Below are 17,549 nucleotides of genomic sequence, written 5' to 3'. Positions count from 1 at the left end.
GAGCTCTTCAGCCTCTGCATGTCTCAAATTTACCTCCTTCAAAACTCCCCCAACCAGAACTATTCCCACCCATACCTCAGTCTGGGACCCTTAAGTCTAAAACGAGTGGTGTTTTATTGCCCCAAAGGGACACTTGTACCCGTTCTGATGTATTTTGCACTTAAAACTCACTGGATTACAGAGCTCAGCCCTGAAATGTGGCCACTGTCCTGCCAGTCCCGTAAGGCTCACATTCCATCCTGCATTTTAGAGCACAGATCTGAGCCCACAAGTGTTTAGCTCAACCTGTCCTTGCACTACCTCTCTCCTTGACTGTTTGCAGGAGAAAGGAGCAAAGGGAAAAAGTTTATTGCAGAGACAAGCCATGCAAGCCTTATGCTTATATTTCTCCTTCAAGAAACATCAGAAGATGCAACAAAACCATGCCTCAGTTGCCACTCTGGTGTTTCAGGCAGCCCCTGTGGCCTGCAAGCCTAGGGAAGCAGTGGGGCAGCAGGACCAGGCTCTGCTGGTTGGTGGGATGGCCCAGCCAAGGCAGCGCTACTATCGCCGTCCTATAATTGTGTTCTCTCCTAGCAGGATTCGGAAGAGGAACCAGTGTGGTTAACTACGAGGATGAATCCTGGCACGATTACTGTTTCAAATGCACAAAGTGTGCCCGCGGTCTGGCCAACAAGCGCTTTGTTTGCCATAATGGAAAAATTTATTGTGCTGAGTGTCCCAAACGACTGTAAATGAGCAGATGTAAGATGGATTTTAAAGCCCTGCTTTCCCAAACAGCCCTGGTAAAAGAGCAGGTTTTTGCATGTTGAGAATTTTAACTTTTTCCATTTTAGTGTAAGAACTAAATTAGCCTCAATATACTGGGTTTGACTTTTGAAGCTCTTGCAGTACAAAAGCATGTAGCCTTGCAAAAATCTAACCTCGTTTCCAAGTAACTCCTAGTAAAAAGGCTTGAAATGCTGTTAGATTTAGAGATCCACACACTGCATCATCTGTGTGAGGCTTAAACTAAAACAAATCTAGTTTTAAGCTTATCTGGTGTATGATTAAGCTTGGCACTTAACTGAAGTGAGTTTGACAAGGCATGCACCTCCAACTCAGAGATGCAAAGATTGCATGTGGGATCAGAGGGATCCATGATTATGCTTCTACAAGTACAGATACACAACAAACACTGCACCATTAATAAGTAATAAATACCTTAGCTTACTCTACAACACCACATTGCAGCACATGTACGGAATGGCTTCATCTTTCACATAACAATGTTTTGGCAGTGACATTTAGCTTAGTTAAGTTTCCATAAACTTGTTTTAGTCTTGATTTCTGTGTGGTTTGCCTGCAAGTTTTCCTCATCAGCTTTTTTATATATCACTGTTTAAACAAGGCTGTCTATGTACAATTAATAATCCATTAACACGTAGTAAATCTTTCACCTACAACATGCACATGCATTTACAAGTGCCTTAAAAATAGCTCATACAAGGCTAGCTCTCCTATCATGTCAGTGTATGTTTAGTGACTGAATAAAAGTGAGACTAGTTACTGCTTGGAATCCATAGTCTGGAAATTATTCTTTTTTCATTTTGCCATCTTACATGATTCATGTGTCTTAGGGCTGAGCTACTGAAACCAAGTCTACTACACTGATACTGGCAAAGTAAGAGTCAGCTGTGCTGTCATTGCACACTTAAATATCTGAGGACTAAAGCAACAATTTCCATAAACTAATTAATTTTTTAATATATAACTGACACTGGACCATCTGCCAGAAACAGCCTGTGTGAAAAAGCCCTTTGGAGAGCATATGTACAGCCACTGTTCATGCACAGATCCACCACGCTTCAGCAGCCTGAATGCTGGTTTCAGGAAGGTTTTTTTCCACAGTAGTGAAATACTTTATCAACTGGATCTGCTCCAGCCATTCCCTTTCATCTACTGATAAATAACCCTTGCAAGAAAATGAAAAGGCAGCATCTTGCTGGTCACTGCTCCACTGCTGGACTCACCCTCACAACACACAGATGCTGCTTCTGCAGGGGAAAGGCAAAGACTGGCAGGGAAAAGCAGGTTAAAGAATTCCTCAGTTCAGAACACGCCATCAGCACAGACAAACACAGCAAGAGTGAAGGTGTTAGTGCAAATCCCCTCTCCACCACATAGGCTGCTAGTTTGGGAATCTGGAGCAGTTAGAGCAGCACCAGAGTGGATCCCAAGGCAGGTCAGCATGGAAAGGGGTGGAGAGTCACATTTAACATTACAGAAATAAAGCATTGTTCAACTGCAAAGTTTATTTAACTGTGCACATGTATTTACACAGGGCTGGATCAGACCATCCAACAAATCCCAGCACAGAAAAAATACCGGCATCTTTGTTAGAATGATTGTCTCTGCCAGAACAAACAGCTGTCATACAAAAATACAGTTCTCCTTTTACCTAAGGCACTGCTCTAAAGTCTAAAACAGTTCTACAGGATTTCTGAACAGCAGGAGGGAGAAGACTGAGGGCTCCTGTTGCAGCTGAGGTGTCGAGGAAAGCACAGGTGTAGTTCCAGCAAAGCCACTGCAAACACAGCTGCTGCTTGGATGCATCACTGGAACTGAGGGATCAGCCAACGGCCTGTAGCAGGTTTTGAGAGAGCTACTCTTTAAAGTAAGGACCTAGCCAGTCTATCTGTTACAGGAGACATCAGAACAAGGCTGCATTATTACTTTTAGTAGCAATTTTCAGAAGATGCTTCGTTAAACTCTTCATGCTGAAAAAAGCAGGCAAATTCAGGTTAAATAGATTATTTAATGCAGGCTTTAGGGGAAGGGAAATATATATGCAGCTTGCAGCCACTGTTATAGAGCTGGAACTGGAATACTTGGAATAATTAATATGAACAAAACGCGACTTCAATGGTCTAATACTGTTATGTACACAATAAAATAATACTTCCATAGTGTAGATAAATAAGTAATTCAAAAGGAAAACATTTTTAAAAGCCTAACACCTTAAACTGCACCAACAGACAAATCTAGGGACTCAGCATTTTTGTAATATATTAGAGCACATGGTGAAAAATGTTTTGATGTTTGCCAATAGATTAAAACATATTAGTGATGGTACAACACTTGCATTTTGAAACTGCCAATATTTTCACATTAGATAATAGGGATTTTTTCTTCTCCATTCAAAACTGAAGATACTCAATTTTGCATTTTTAAATAGCACATGAACCAACAAGCAACAACATTTTTCTAGACATTAAAAAGGGAGTTCAGCTTTAACATACACTGAGTGAGTCTTTTATTTCATCAAGATCATTTTAGAAATATGCAAAGTCTGCAGCTAAGTGGGGAGCCTCCAGTGGCATGTTCTACATGATACTGATATGAAAATAATTTAAAAAAGACTCAATCAGGTTACTGTAAAGTCTGTAAAGGGGAAACAAGGAATACTTGAACTAAGAAACCTTATCTAACAATTAGCTAAACGAACAAAAAAGAACATTAGCACAACAGTTTCCCTGAAATGTTTCAAGGTGCAAATTTGAAGTTTGTCATCCCTCCCCTGTTGTTTTTTGCAAACTTGAAGATGGATAAAGGTAAACAAGCAGCTTTTCAAAACAAGGCCTTCGGTACTTGAGAAAACACTGGATTACTGAAGTGCAATCAGATTATTTCCAGGTCTCTAGTGTTCACAGTTCTGTCCAAAGAGCAAAGAAAAAAAAATTTAACCATCATAACTGTGTGTATGCCACATGCATCCATCATCACTGTCAGTCTACATCCGAGAGTGAGCACAGAACCACTTGGTCACTTACAGTCCAAAACCAGCACAGTAGGTTTTCATTCTTTTTACAGGAATATTAGTTTTCAAAGTTATGTACAGAATTCTTAACCTGTACTACAGCTACAAATTTTCAAGTTCAAAATTAAAAGGCTACACTTCCTTCACTAAAAAGTTAATGAGCATGATCACAACGAAAAGTGAACAGCAGAACCACAATAAATTTGTCTATTCCCATGGCTCTGTCTGTTGTGGCCTCAAGGGAAGCCTCCATCAGGGTGTGCCCATGGAACTAAAATTCACAAGACGCAGAGTGACAGAGGAGACTCAGGAAACAGTTCAGTCTAGGAAAGTGCTACACTTTAATCAAAGAAGTGCTACACATCACTGGAAGGAAATGTGGATAGCAAGGCTTGTTTTTCCACTAGCATTCACTTCAACTGATCACACAGTCATTTATCCCAGTGAAAGAGATCTCCTGTGAAAGCAGCCCTTTGGGGTTTGGCTCCAACACCAGAGAAGTCCAGTCTTACATAAACTGGCTTCCTGAAGCTTCTCTGACACACTATGCACTGTACTGCATCAAGGCTTGGCTTCTCAAGTGCATGTGGCTTGAGATGCAGCCCTGCCTCTTTCAGAAAATTCAGAATATTTTGTGTACAGCTTTATTACTCCTCCCAAAATGTAACACAGCCATGTGTGGAATTTCAGGTTGGTGTTACCTGCCTCAGTGAAGTGAAAGACTGTTCTACAGTAGGTAGAGAGACAGCTAATACACTGCTAAGAGTCTGAAGAGACCTTGTAAGACCACACAGGTCAGCATCAAAACCAGAACACGCCTAGAAGTGAAAAGGTCTGGTGTGCAGAGTTACATCAGACACCTTTTAAACTATTTTGTATCTTCAAAAGTAGCATGTGCCATTTCACGTGTCTTAGAAAAACCTTAAAGTACAACATATGAGCTTCAACGCTGTTTGGAACTTCACAAGGGCTCAGCTGTGTCTTTGGAAGAGCCTTAATGTTGGGCCTTATCAAGTCCCTAAAAAGGCATCAGTTGGTGACTCCTTTTGACAGAATTCAAGTTAAAAGCACTAAAGAAAGAGCCTTCCTTCCAGTCTACACATTGGGAAAAGTGCCTTGAAAACAAGAAGCTGTAGTTAAGGCAAGGAGAGCAAAACACAAGGAGGTGAATTGCCTAGCTGGGGGAAGAGAGACAGGGAAGTCAGCTTGGATTACCTGATGAAGCATCTATAGGTTTGGTCAATGAATTCACTGCACCATCTTCCTCAAAAGCCAATTTGGGACTAGAAGGTAGTGTAGCAGCATCATTCAAGTTTTGATTACAGTTACCGGCAGAGATGCTGTCCAAGCTCAGTTTGGTTGACTTGGAATGTATTCCAACATCAATGAACTCCTCAAAAGTCCATGAACCAGATTTTCCATTAAGATTCTGAGTAAGTCCAATTGTATGATCAGCTTCATGAACACCCAACTTCCCCAAGTCATCAATAACCACTTCTTTTGCAGGATGGCTACAAAAAACAGAATGGAAAAATAAAAAGCTTGTGTTGCAGTTTCCACATGTTTAACCCCATGTTTAACGTGTTTTACATTGATTCCAGGACTGATAATTTACAGTCTGCATACTCTGCAAAGCACTGAATAACCCACAGGGCATTCCCAGACAAGCTTCAGCTGCCATACAGGATCTCCCCTCCAAGAACCAATGGGGAAGAAAAACTCAGCAATATATGCCCATTTTTTACTATACTAACAGCCCTCAGGTAAGGTTTCTGTCTCTAAAAATTTGATATAAGAAAGTAACAAGTTTAAAGCTTTGATTATTAAATCTTGATTTTTGTAGGGTGCATTTTTCCTTTTTTTTTTCTTTTTGAACACAAAACTAAGTCTCAGAAGACCAGCAATATTTAAAACAGATTCAAAAGCTAAACCCAAATTACAGACCAATTTTCACTCATTCTTAGGAGAATCATGGAAATGTCTTTATATTCCATCACTGGAGGAATGACATTAATTTATCATCACTTTAAGAAAGTGTTCACAATGTCATTTTTAAATCATTAGCATTTAGACGAGTAAACAGAACAAGCATCAGAGGACAAATTTTCCAGTAGCAGATGAAAAAGCTTTATGTTAAAAAAAAATTGAAACAGTAAAAAACTGAAATTCCTCGCTAAGGGAGGTTTCTGCATTGTATCTGGTATTTCAGCACAACTGAAAGTGTTCTAGAACTTTCTGTAGGTTATTCTTCCTTTTCAGTGTTATCCTCCTCCCTCTTGTTTAATGATTTGTTAATGAGAAGAACTGCAAGGCATTTAAATGGAAAAGGTTTCAAGCCAAAGTCTGTTTTTATAATCAACATTGCCATGCTGCTGGCTGTGTGTCTCACTTCTCAGCAAGGGCAGCACTGTTAACATGGTGCCATCTAAACAAACAACTATCCTGAGCTACCTGCTCTGTGTGAGGCTGTGAGCTGACAGCACACACCACATGGCTGGAGAAAGGCACACAGACACCACAAAGCCAGCAAGGTGCTGCAGATTTAAATAAATGCTGCACTGCATTTATTTAAACACAGACAAGAGCTCTCTTGTGTGAGAGCTAAGAGCTCTAACAGTACAGTAGACTCACCTGGAATCCTTTAGCTCAGTAACAGACAGAGACCCCTTGTCACTTTTCAAGTCACTTCCATTCATGAACACTTCACTGGCCTTCAACTCTGACTCATCTTGTGCCTCAGATTCTGCAGAGATGATGCTTTGTGCAGTCTCTAAACAATCCTCTGCCTCCCCCTTGATGCCCTGGAGCAAGTCAACACCATTTAGCTTTCCTGAACATTGCGGGGAGGGGGGGAGGAGAGAAAATTAAATACAAGGGAAAAAAGAATGTGAGTAGCAGAATTGCTATTCTAAATGAATAAAATACAAGTGCCAAAATAACCCTTCCTAGCCAAAACCCGAGGCACTTGGCTTCAACAGATTGTCTGTAGACAAGCTGCTTATATCAACATGAAATTTGTTTTTCATCTTCAAAAATCCACTTGTAAAATGAAAGCATGCTGCCTGAATTTCACTCTCAAATAATTTTGACTGATTCTCTGTTCAAGAAGGGAGTCCCCCTGGCATCTCTGGGACTGGTGTCTCAGACCATCTCAGTGCTGTAAGGACTGACCTTTTCAACAGAGCTTAAACACCACTGAGACTCACTGCCACTCAGGCCTGACTCACTCAGCTTCCTTACCTGGTTGATCAGTCTTCTCAAGACTCAACTCCTCCTCCTCTTCAATATCCTCTCCCTCCATCACCTCCGAGGCAGACTTCCCTTCATTCTGCAACTGAATTGTCACAGTGTTACTTGGAACAACTCCCTGTCCACACAGTTTCACAAATTCAGTCACAGCTCCCACACAAGACCATTCTGTGCCCAGAAGTGAGGCCACACGAGTTCAAAGGCTCCCAGACAGCCAGGTCACCCAGCAACACATGCTTTGCAGAGCCAGAGCCTGTGAGACACACTTCCACCTCCTACCTACTGCTCCTAAGTTGCTTTCCCCCTCTTTTCTCCAAAGTGTGCGCTAAATTTTTATTGATTTTCAGCTATTGGAAGACTTGAATATTTGTATGTTCAAAGAGGAATAACTATTCCACAATATGCACAATTTTTCACAAAACTTAGGTCACTGCATTAACGAAAATACATCCAGTTTTCTGTAGCAATAGCAATCCAAAGAGAATTGCTCTAAGCAATTATTTTGCTTTAAGCAAAGAGATGATGCCAGAAATCTAAGTTTTCTGGGAAAAATCTGTCCTGGCCGAATGCACACAGTTAAGGAAAAAAATCCATTATTAACCAGTGTTTGGTTAAAACAGTTTTTAAAATGATGCCAGAAATCTAAGTTTTCTGGGAAAAATCTGTCCTGGCCGAATGCACACAGTTAAGGAAAAAAATCCATTATTAACCAGTGTTTGGTTAAAACAGTTTTTAAAAACCAGTCTGGAAGTGATAACACCAGATAACATTGTGTCTATAGGCCTGGAACAAAAATGTAACAAAGACTCTTCACACAGCAAGCCAAGCAGAAGAATGTGTGCAATGGCAAGCTACTGGAAATTATTCTGGTGCACCAGAACTCTGCACTTCCTGTGGAAGCCATTTTGTGTAAGGATAACAGAGGAAGACAGGACACAAGGCAAAAAGTCCTATTCTGCATTATACAGATCCAAACAAAAAAGTACCTTGGATTCGTTTTGATCCGATTTTCGTGTTCTTTTCATTATTTCTTCGATTCTCTGTTAAAACATGGAGAACATTTACAATGACATACAGAGCTTTCTATTTCAGCATTCTGGTTAAAATTCATCAATCAGAATATATTTTCATATTTCATGAGTGTACTATTTTCATCACTGTTTTTAAATTTCACAAACCAGAGTTTGCAGCCTTTCAAAAAACACACTTCTATTTAATTGCATCTGAGACGATTTGCCTGTTTGTTTTAGGCTGAGAATTCAAAACAGGCTACCTTTTTTCTTTCAAGCCTTTCCTGCATATTTTGCTGCATAATCCTCTCTCTTTCCAGCCGCTGTCTTTCAGCCTCTTCTTGAGCTTTTGCTTCAGCTTCTTCTCTCTGAAAATAAAACAAAAAGAAGAGAACACCCAGTGCATAACTTATTCCCAACAATAAAAAGCAAAGGAGTTACAGAATCCAGTCCAACTCAGACAGGAACATCAGACAATCACTACTTAGTATGACCACACATCACAGCAAAATGTCAATTACCTAGTTATTGACATGAAATATACATTACTATGACATTCAGAAACTGAATCCAACTACACTGAGGTAAGGCAAATGTTCTCAATGCTGCTGAGCTACTGAATGCTGTTGGTCAGACTATGCTTTGGGACGAACGAGGATAATCTATAAAGTAACAAGACAGCAATTAAATTCTAAATGTGTCAGGGTTAACTTAAAAATCTTGGCAGTCAGGTATTGCTACCAAGACACTTGGTGCTGAACATCTTCTACTCCTCCTACATTGGAAAATCTTTTCCAGTATGACTGGAAAGAAGATAGAAACATAGTTAACACTCTGAGTAACTGTCGTTAACAAGCATTTAAAGAAATATCCAGACACATGGAAAAGCCATTCACAGCTTTTTGAACACAAATAATTTCAATGTAAAACTGCTTTAATTTTCAGAATTAATCTAATTTAAGGAAAGCCTGCTTTCTGCAGAGCTGCTCCCTTCAGTTCAAAGGATACCTTTGCAAAGGTACTTGCTGTGGAAGACTTTTCAGCAACAGGAAAAGCAGACTTGGAAACACTACCAAGCTTTCTTTGAGAGGAATCAGAACAAACCAGATTACTTTCCAGACAGACCATTTCTTGTAACTCATAGCAGTCTGCTGGTTAAGTGGGCTCAGTACAAATATTTTACATATGCAGAGGAGCATCCCTGATGACTAAAAAACATATTCCAAAATAGCTGCTTCTGCCCACACTTGAATTTATTAAATGCTAGGGGGAAAAAAAACCACAGAGACCAGGGCAAGGAACGACATACAGACAGTCTCAAATCCATCTCAGGATGAACTCAGCCTCACATCATGCCTGACAGAGATTTGTCAAAACCATTCTGTGAAAGAAGAATCAAAGGCAACCCTCTTGAAACCACAGCAGCAGCTTCTTCCAGGAACACAGCTGGAGCCACAGACCTGCTGTTGAAGCTCTGCGAGTTTTTCCTGCTCCTCCTGTTCCCGGCGGATCCTCTCCTCTTCAGCTTGTCTCTGCTGCTCTTCATAAGACACTCTCCTTTCCTCCTCCTGCTTCCGGAGCTCCTCCTCCCGTTGTGCTTTTTCCTCAGCTGCTCTCCTGGCCATTTCTTCTTCTCTGATTCTAGAATTTCCAAGGTACAGATTATAGGATATTTATTTCTTTAAAAGTGTGCATGCACAAGAGACAAGAGTAGGAAAGAAAGTTCTAGGCAGTCCAGTCAGAAATAACTGCATAAAGACACTTTCTGTTGTGGATTTACAAATCCCAGCATCCAAAGCAAAAACTGGAATAACTTGGAAGAAATTATCTGTGAGTAAAAGCTCTTTGCTAATTAAGTCAAGGCAATTGACTTAATTAGCAAAGAGTTAATTTGCTCTTAAATTAACTCTTCGTTTAAGGATAACAGAGGAAGACAGGATACAAGGCAAACATGTTTGATTGAGAGCTGGATTAAGCAATGACCATTTAATAAAAACCATCTGCAACCATGACATGAGTAAAGCTTGTAATCACTGTCAAACATAAATTTAGTGGGATTTCCTAAAAGACTCTTTTGTCTATAGCCTGAATTCAGAGACACACTGAAGGTGCATACTGCCAGCTCTTGCAGACATACAGGGCAGATCTGATGACATATTTCTAGAGCAGATTATATGCAAGTTTCTGACAGCTTCGTATCCACAACTGGGAAACAGACAAAATCTGACATTCCACCCTGTTTATAGAAAGCATGTGACCCCTGACCTAGAATAAAGTTAGTCAGCACTAACTTTGCCATTTATTTTAACAACTTCTATGCAGTAAGCCAAATGCACACTGATTTACCACTTTGAATTACTTGCCTGCAAGATTCCTGATCCATATTTCATATCACTAAATTGAGATTTAATGTACCATCAAACCACTGCCTAAGCTGATCAAAGGGATGTTTGATACAGGGAGTTTGACTCTTTCAAACCAAATATGAACAAACCAAACCCAAGTGGTGCAAAAAGCACATTCTAGTTGTGAAACAAAAGCCCCACTCGTGTCTGGAAGGAAAAAGAAACAGTGACTTCAGAGGGACTGTGCATTACATAGGTACTGAGATATACACTGATGTTACACACAGTAACCTGCACCAGGTTGGTGGCAGTGCCTCTCAGCTTCAGGAACTGTATTAACATTTGCAGGAACTTAAATGAAAACTTAGAAAACATTTACAGCTGGAGTGTCCTTTCCAACCATACCCCACCACTGAAAGCATCCCTTCCTTCCTCTCAGCTGTTACCTTTCCTCTTCTTGTCTCTGAATTCTTTCTTGGTCTTCGCGCTCTCTTTGCTCCCGTGCCAGACGTCGCTTCTCTGTCAGGATTTTAGCAGCTTCTTCAGCTGTGGTGGTCCCTGCTACTGTTTTGCTACCTGATTCTGCAAAGATTAAAAGAACCTGCTGTTAGCAAGTTTCAGGAACTTAAAACTATGAAAGATGTTATCTCTGTGAGATGAGATCTTATGGCCACCTGATTCAGTAACTTTTCCATCAGTGCTCATCACACAGTGATTGCACCTTAATCTGTAACAGGCCTGCAAGAGCCAAAGGGGAGCCCTGAAGGGGCAGAGCCACAATATCTCACTGACACTGAAAGAGTAACAGCTCATTTCAACAGTGATCCAGCCATATTCCAGACTATATGCTTAAAGATACTCTCCAATGATCACAGCATTTAAAAACATGTCTCTGACAAGACACCCTTATTTCTGTAATGCTTGAACACCGAGAAGAAAATTGAAAAAAAAAACTGCTTTAGGAAATACCTTTCACTTCCTTCTAATAAAACTGAATGCACAGGACCCTAAAGAAGAAATATTCATTCTTTTATTTTTCTTGTTTCTTAACATTAACATTCATGGCTTTATATTTACAGAGTATCTTAGAGTGCAAATTATCATCATTTTATCTGGCCCTGAAGGCACATACTAATGACTTCAGTAATAACATATTTCTATACATCAGCAACAAATCAATTTCCAATTTACATGGAGATCAAAACTGCTTCAACCACCAGGTGAGTAGATCTTTGCAGGTCCTACTGTTTATGCTTCTTCATGACCTGCCTGGTGCTCTGGTGTCAGAACATCAGAGGCACTACTACAAATTAACATCAGGAAAAAAGTTAAATCCGAACCATCTTGCCATCCAGCTGCTCTCAATATGTAAACTGAAAGAACTCTGATTTCTATCAGTTATTCCCATTCTCTAGAAATATTTCAGTTTGAATGTGATTTAAGAGCTCATCATCTGAATATTCAGAGAATCAGCTCTTGATGTCAGTAGAGCATCAGCATCATAATTTTGGTGAAGACCTGCCTTTCTCCTGAACATTTCACAAATAAGCACATGTATGTTTGCTTAACTTTTATAAAGCCTTGAAGTCAAGGTAATTTGAATGAACTATGACATCAGGGTTTGACCACTTGTTTTACTTCTGACCTGAAGACAAATCATTCAAAACACAATGTCCTCATTAGGAGCTTTAATACCTGAAAAGCTGCTTAGGCCCCATGGACACGTAATCACTACCTGCAGCTGCAGGGTATAATTACACACAGCAAACTCTCAGCTGAATCATGGCTGCCTTTTGTGCATAAAAACTGTTCTTGCAGTCCTAGGAAAAGCATTTCAGCACTGATGTAGTGCAGGCATAGACAGTGTTCTAACATTTAGATTTATCCAAAGCTGAGAAAACACCACCTCCCCAGACAACACATTACTTCTGATGTGGGAAAAAGTCGCAGTGATGTTGGTACTAACAAAAATCAGCCATGACTGTTCCAAATTTGAACTCAGTCAAAAGAGGTCCTCCTCCTCCTGAGCAAGAAAGACCATTTTGCATTTACAAAAACCATTAGCAGATCTGCCTATTCAAGACAGGCAGATGTTTTTCTTCCAATGTTCTGTAATTTACTAGGTTTCATTTACTGTTGCCAGTGTACAGCCATGAAAAAGTCAAAATGTCTCTCTCTTCCTCTGTCATATGAGTGTACTTTCTGTTCAGACTACTCACTTTTCACAGCAGAGGCCATTTTTTGTTGCACGTTTGCAATCTCTCCCAGTTGTATCAATCTGGTTGACATTTAATGTCAGGTTTAACCTATCTCCCCTCCTCAAAACTGAACCTAAATAAGACAACCTAATGCACAGCAAGAAGCCTAAGGGTTTTTTACTTAAGTTCTAGGGTTACAGCATGATGACAGCTTAAGTATAATATCAGGTATGGACAGAAGAAAATCACAACAGTTCAGAACACTGCAGATATGGAAAGAACAGTGAGGAAAAAAGAAAGGGTTGGGGACCTTCCCACTGCCTTTTCACTCCTGCAGTTTTGTTGATGATTTCCATATGGGTATTTCAATACTGTTTTCATCTCCATGTACCCCTGTACAGGTTGTTTCCATAGGGCAGGACATGAGATTTCCCAACATGATTGCTAACACGCCTTAAGAAAATTCAGACAGTCTTTTACACTCAGCTTCCTTTTCCTTGTACTCCTAGTCCTTACTGGTAAGAACAGTCTTTTTATCAAAGGACTTCCCTTTTTGTAAGGGAAGGGGAAAGAGATAAAAAGGCAAGTGAAACAATCTCTGAACACTTGCAAAATGTAGTACTAGCTAGATGGAGGGAAGATTCCAACAGATTTCAAGGTAAGTAATTAATTCACAATTAATCTAGGAATCATATTTCAAAGCCTTCAATACCCAGATACAAAATGTGAGGCTCCATGATAGTTTATTACCTATCATCATGCATAAGGTGAGAGCTCATGAAGGAGCACTTCTTATGCTTTAAGTTGAACAAGCCTTTTAATTCTCAGAGAAGCTGCGAGAGGCTGCTGCCAGAAATGACAACTGCTCCAGTCACTGAAAAATAAAAAGTGTTTTACTGCGGAACAGTATATTGCAGTAGGAAGACACAAAAAACAACACAAAAACTTGAATGCTGTCAGCAACAGGCAAACAAGTTCAGTTTGAAGGAGAAGAAATGAGATGAAGATACAAGTGCACAAAGCTGAAAGTAGGCTAAACCTACAAGACCTAGAGACTGATTTGCCACATGCCATTCACTGGTGTGCTCTGACTTCAGAAGCTGTCTGGGACAGGGAATTGCACCAACCCATGGGGTGAACTGCTGACACAGACCTGTAAAATGAAAATTGCCTTGAAAACTGAAAGCAACTTCTTAAGAAAAAAGATTTTGGCTTTTTGGCTCACATAGCAATACTGCAGTGTACCAAAACATTCAAAGAGAGAAATGAAATAATCTCTTATTTTAAAGAACATGCCCACTATTTCCTTTTGTTCCATGTGTCAAACAGAGAAAAAGAGCTTTGTCCAGTCCCAGTAGGAATCACTACAAAGATGACTATTTTGAGATTAGAAATAAGCTAAAAGGAAAACAGATAAACTGGGTTAATACAGTTTCAGAAGTCAGTGTAGAGAGGAGACAGATCAGGCATCCAAGGAACAAGGACAGAGGTTCTTGTTCCAGAACAACTGGAAGATACAGGACTAGGACACATGGTTATGGAGGCTTCAACCAGCTGATGACATTGATCAGAAGTGATGATGCTCTGAGGCACACAAGACACTTATCCATAGTATGGGAGCACACTGAGGGATGGATGTTCTGACTGCAAAGACAAAGGACAGGACACCAAAGACGGATGTGCGACTTCGTACAAACATCCACCTCTGACAGCCAGGCTTCCTTCCACAGGAACACATGCCCAGAGAGCTCTACCATGAGTTCTTCAGATGAATGACACTTCTTCACATCCAACAGAAGCCATATCAGAAGGAGCCCCAGAAGTGGCAGAGAAGAGGAGCAGCCCAGGGAAGCACACAGGAACCTCACATGCAGTAACGTGCAGCAAGCACATGTTCCCACTTACCTGGTGTGTGCGGGATTCACCCCCAGTACTGCCCACTGGCTGTAACTTACATTCTAAAGATCCCTCCTTTTCCTGTCAAGGGTCCCCTAAGTCCTTCTGCACAGTGTATTGCCTGCCAGACCTCATGAGAAGGCTCTCCCAGATTCTGTTGATTCTGGAGATGGCAGCTGGCATTTTCCCCAGGGACAGAGGCCAGGCTCACGTGGCACAATGAAGAGGACTAGAACTGGTGTATGACTCTCCTTGATCTACCAGGATAACTTCTCAGTGTGACTTGTGAACTGATCACTCTTCCCAAGGCAGCAATGATTACACACTCACTGGAACTTAGGCCAAGGCAGCCTTCAAGCATTGTGATGCTCACATCTCATCCTGTGATGAACAGGAGCTGATTTTGTCTTCCAAGAAAGTCTCTACAGGAGCATTTTAAGAACTATCAACTGAACTGAAAGACTTTTGTGTAGTTTAACTACTGACTTTACAAACCTAAGCTAGTAGATCCCTCAGCTAGAGCAGCTGAAGCCCAAAAGGCAAAGAGGATTTCTGCTTTTCTTAAAATTACAATACAAGTAGTAATACTGAAAGCTCCTGACTTAAATCTCCAAGTCAAATAAACCAATTACTGCATTAAAATTCACATCCCAAAGTCACATCATGAAAAACTATTATATAATGAGCAATGAACAGCTTCTGCCTTAAAACATCCTACCCTCCAGGGCTCTGCCTCATGAGCCAGTTGTTTCTCCACTCCTAGCACACACTGGAGAGGCCTGGAGCAGGAGTGAGTCAGACTTTGAGAAACACCCACCTTCTTTGGTCTTTGTGCTAGCTGCTCCTGCATCCCTCTCCAAGGTTGGGGAAGCACCTTGATCTTGTCCTATTCCTTCTGTGCTCTTATCCTTTGGTTTGCTCTCTGCTTCAGTTTTCTTTTTGGTAATGTTTATAACACTTGGTGTGAGAGATGGACGCTGGATGGGTGCTGATTTAGACACTGGAGTAGGAGATGGTGGCCTTTGTTTAGACACACCAGGTGAAGGTGGGCGAGTCTTCTGTCTGTTGAAATAAAGAATATTTTTCAGAGCTAACAATGAAAACCTCAACCATGCGCCTGAGGAGAGCAGTCTCCTTTGTTTAGTTTATATTACATATTTCACTTTCAAAAATACATCCACCCACAAATTACTTGTGCCTTCCCATAAATCTCAAACCAAGATTCCAAGACACCTTGGGCAACCAGCCTTGCTGCTTAGGGGCTAACATCAAAACAGGACTGCTAGCCCAGATCTCCATTTACTCCACATCTAGGATGAACCTTATGGTTCCTACCCAAGAAACTTCCAATGCTAATACAGGTGGATCACTTTATCCAAAAGTTTGCAGGGTTTTGTTGGTTTTAGTGCACAGACTGCACAGAAGATTAGGGTGTGTTTTGTCTACACAACAACGGTTGAGGTAAAAGCTGCATCCCTACTTTGGGAAAGGGAAATTGGACCCAAAATGAAGACTTTTCTGTACAAACACAGCATAGCACAGGTCATCCAAACTCTAACAGGTCAGCTGTCTTGAGACAGGAAGAAGCCTTCATTTTGTGCTGAATAAAAGGTGTTTACACATACCTGACTGCAGGAGAGGTTTAACCTGGGCACGTACCTGACTGCAGAAGGGGACGGAGGACGCTTCACCAAATTAGCAGGAGAGGGGGATCTTCTACGGGCAGACACGGATGGTGAGGGAGGGCGCCTCAAGCCAGAACCTGGGGATGGTTTTTCTGTCTCTGATTTCTAGAAGATACACAAAAACAAAATACTGCTGACTCTCTAGAATACATTGCAGACAAAGGAGCTGCTATTTCAACAAACAAGCAAGTGGTCAACAAGACACACTGAATTTCCTTTATGTTCCAAAACACAGACCTGGTCTTTGTTTAATTTTTACATAAATTAAAGTTTGGGAACCATAAGGAGCAAAAAATATGCCTTCAAGATACAAGAGAGATCAAGAACCATAAAATTCCAATTTGATTTTAATACTCTGTATTTTTTAGGCAAATGCTATTGTACATTTCATTAATGCTTACTGAAAGCAGCAGCAAAGAGGGGAAACAGGATCCCATCCTGAGCTGTTCCAACCCCCCAGATTAACAGAAACTTAATTCCTGTGGGTTTTCAACAAACCTGGGTTGAATCAGGTGAACTTGCATCAGATGAAGACACAGAGGACTTCAACCTGTCGATGCTACGGCTGCGCACCGGCACTTTAGGAGCTGGGACTGGGGAATTGATGGAACTGGCTGAAGCTGAACGAGGACAGAGGTGAGATTCTATAAAAGTTAGGAATTTGACAAGACAAAACAAGAACCAAGTGCACAGCATAAGAACAGGAGAGAAGGAAGAGGGAGAAAAAGAGAGAGATTGCGTGTGTTAGAAACCATACAGGGAAACACCGCAGGCAGTGCACAGTGCAACGGGTCACGGACAGACACCACCACACAATTAGTACTTGGGAAGCAACAGCACCAAGAATAAACACTCTGAAAGCAGCAGTTTGGAGTAGATAAAAATAAAATGCTTTTCCAAAAATGGACCAAATTTGCAGTACACCAGCGTTACTTTAATTTTAGTCAAGTTGCATTTAATCAAAAATGCTTCCGTTTCAATGGCTTAGCATCTTTCCTGACAATTTCTTCATGACAGGGTTAGATTTCAAGCATGTTTCCTCTATACTCAAGGAGGAAACCGCCGTTCTTTTCAAAGGTGGTGTGAAAAAAATCTATCAAGGCAAAAAGGTCAACTATTTAACTATGATACCTGTCCGACCTGAAGTGTCAATCTCTTCACACATAAGATATTGGAAGAAATTTTATCTTATTACTTTTTTACTAACATTATCACAAACAGATAAGCATATATAGATGCAAAAATATTCTAAAATTAGATATTGGATTCTTCTCTAATTCAAATAAATTGTGACAAATGCAGCACTTACTTTTGTAACTTTATGGAAAATACATTTTATTTTTGTATTTGCAGCATTTGTGCAAGGA

General features: G+C 40.6%; 2 protein-coding genes across 8 annotated transcripts in view; one reads left to right on the top strand and one right to left on the bottom strand.

The window, feature by feature from the left end:
* FHL1 (four and a half LIM domains 1) overlaps positions 1-1,558 on the top strand; it is a 34,431-nt gene extending 32,873 nt beyond the window's left edge. For 4 of the 7 annotated variants that reach the window (XM_068204695.1, XM_068204699.1, XM_068204701.1 and 1 more), the window contains exon 6: positions 577-1,558. In XM_068204695.1, the coding sequence (XP_068060796.1) occupies positions 577-734 (158 nt within the window). In that variant the 3' untranslated portion in view covers positions 735-1,558. The remainder of the gene's footprint in view (positions 1-576) is intronic. The other 3 variants (XM_068204696.1, XM_068204700.1, XM_068204698.1) reach the window with 1 other exon arrangement.
* Positions 1,559-2,274: 716 nt separating this feature from the next.
* MAP7D3 (MAP7 domain containing 3) overlaps positions 2,275-17,549 on the bottom strand; it is a 43,329-nt gene continuing 28,054 nt past the window's right edge. Inside the window, exons 11-21 of the mRNA XM_068204692.1 lie at positions 16,681-16,826; positions 16,157-16,287; positions 15,315-15,559; positions 10,850-10,985; positions 9,519-9,699; positions 8,322-8,426; positions 8,035-8,088; positions 7,040-7,133; positions 6,431-6,629; positions 2,605-5,310; positions 2,275-2,523 (exon numbers count right to left, since the gene is read on the bottom strand). Coding sequence (XP_068060793.1) covers positions 5,001-5,310; positions 6,431-6,629; positions 7,040-7,133; positions 8,035-8,088; positions 8,322-8,426; positions 9,519-9,699; positions 10,850-10,985; positions 15,315-15,559; positions 16,157-16,287; positions 16,681-16,826 — 1,601 coding nt within the window. The 3' untranslated portion in view covers positions 2,275-2,523; positions 2,605-5,000. The remainder of the gene's footprint in view (positions 2,524-2,604; positions 5,311-6,430; positions 6,630-7,039; positions 7,134-8,034; positions 8,089-8,321; positions 8,427-9,518; positions 9,700-10,849; positions 10,986-15,314; positions 15,560-16,156; positions 16,288-16,680; positions 16,827-17,549) is intronic.

This window comes from Anomalospiza imberbis, chromosome 14 (assembly GCF_031753505.1).
Source record: "Anomalospiza imberbis isolate Cuckoo-Finch-1a 21T00152 chromosome 14, ASM3175350v1, whole genome shotgun sequence".
Taxonomy (NCBI): Eukaryota; Metazoa; Chordata; class Aves; order Passeriformes; family Viduidae; genus Anomalospiza; species Anomalospiza imberbis.
The sequence above is the reverse complement of the archived record's forward strand: the minus strand, read 5'-3'. Positions and strand labels throughout refer to the sequence as shown.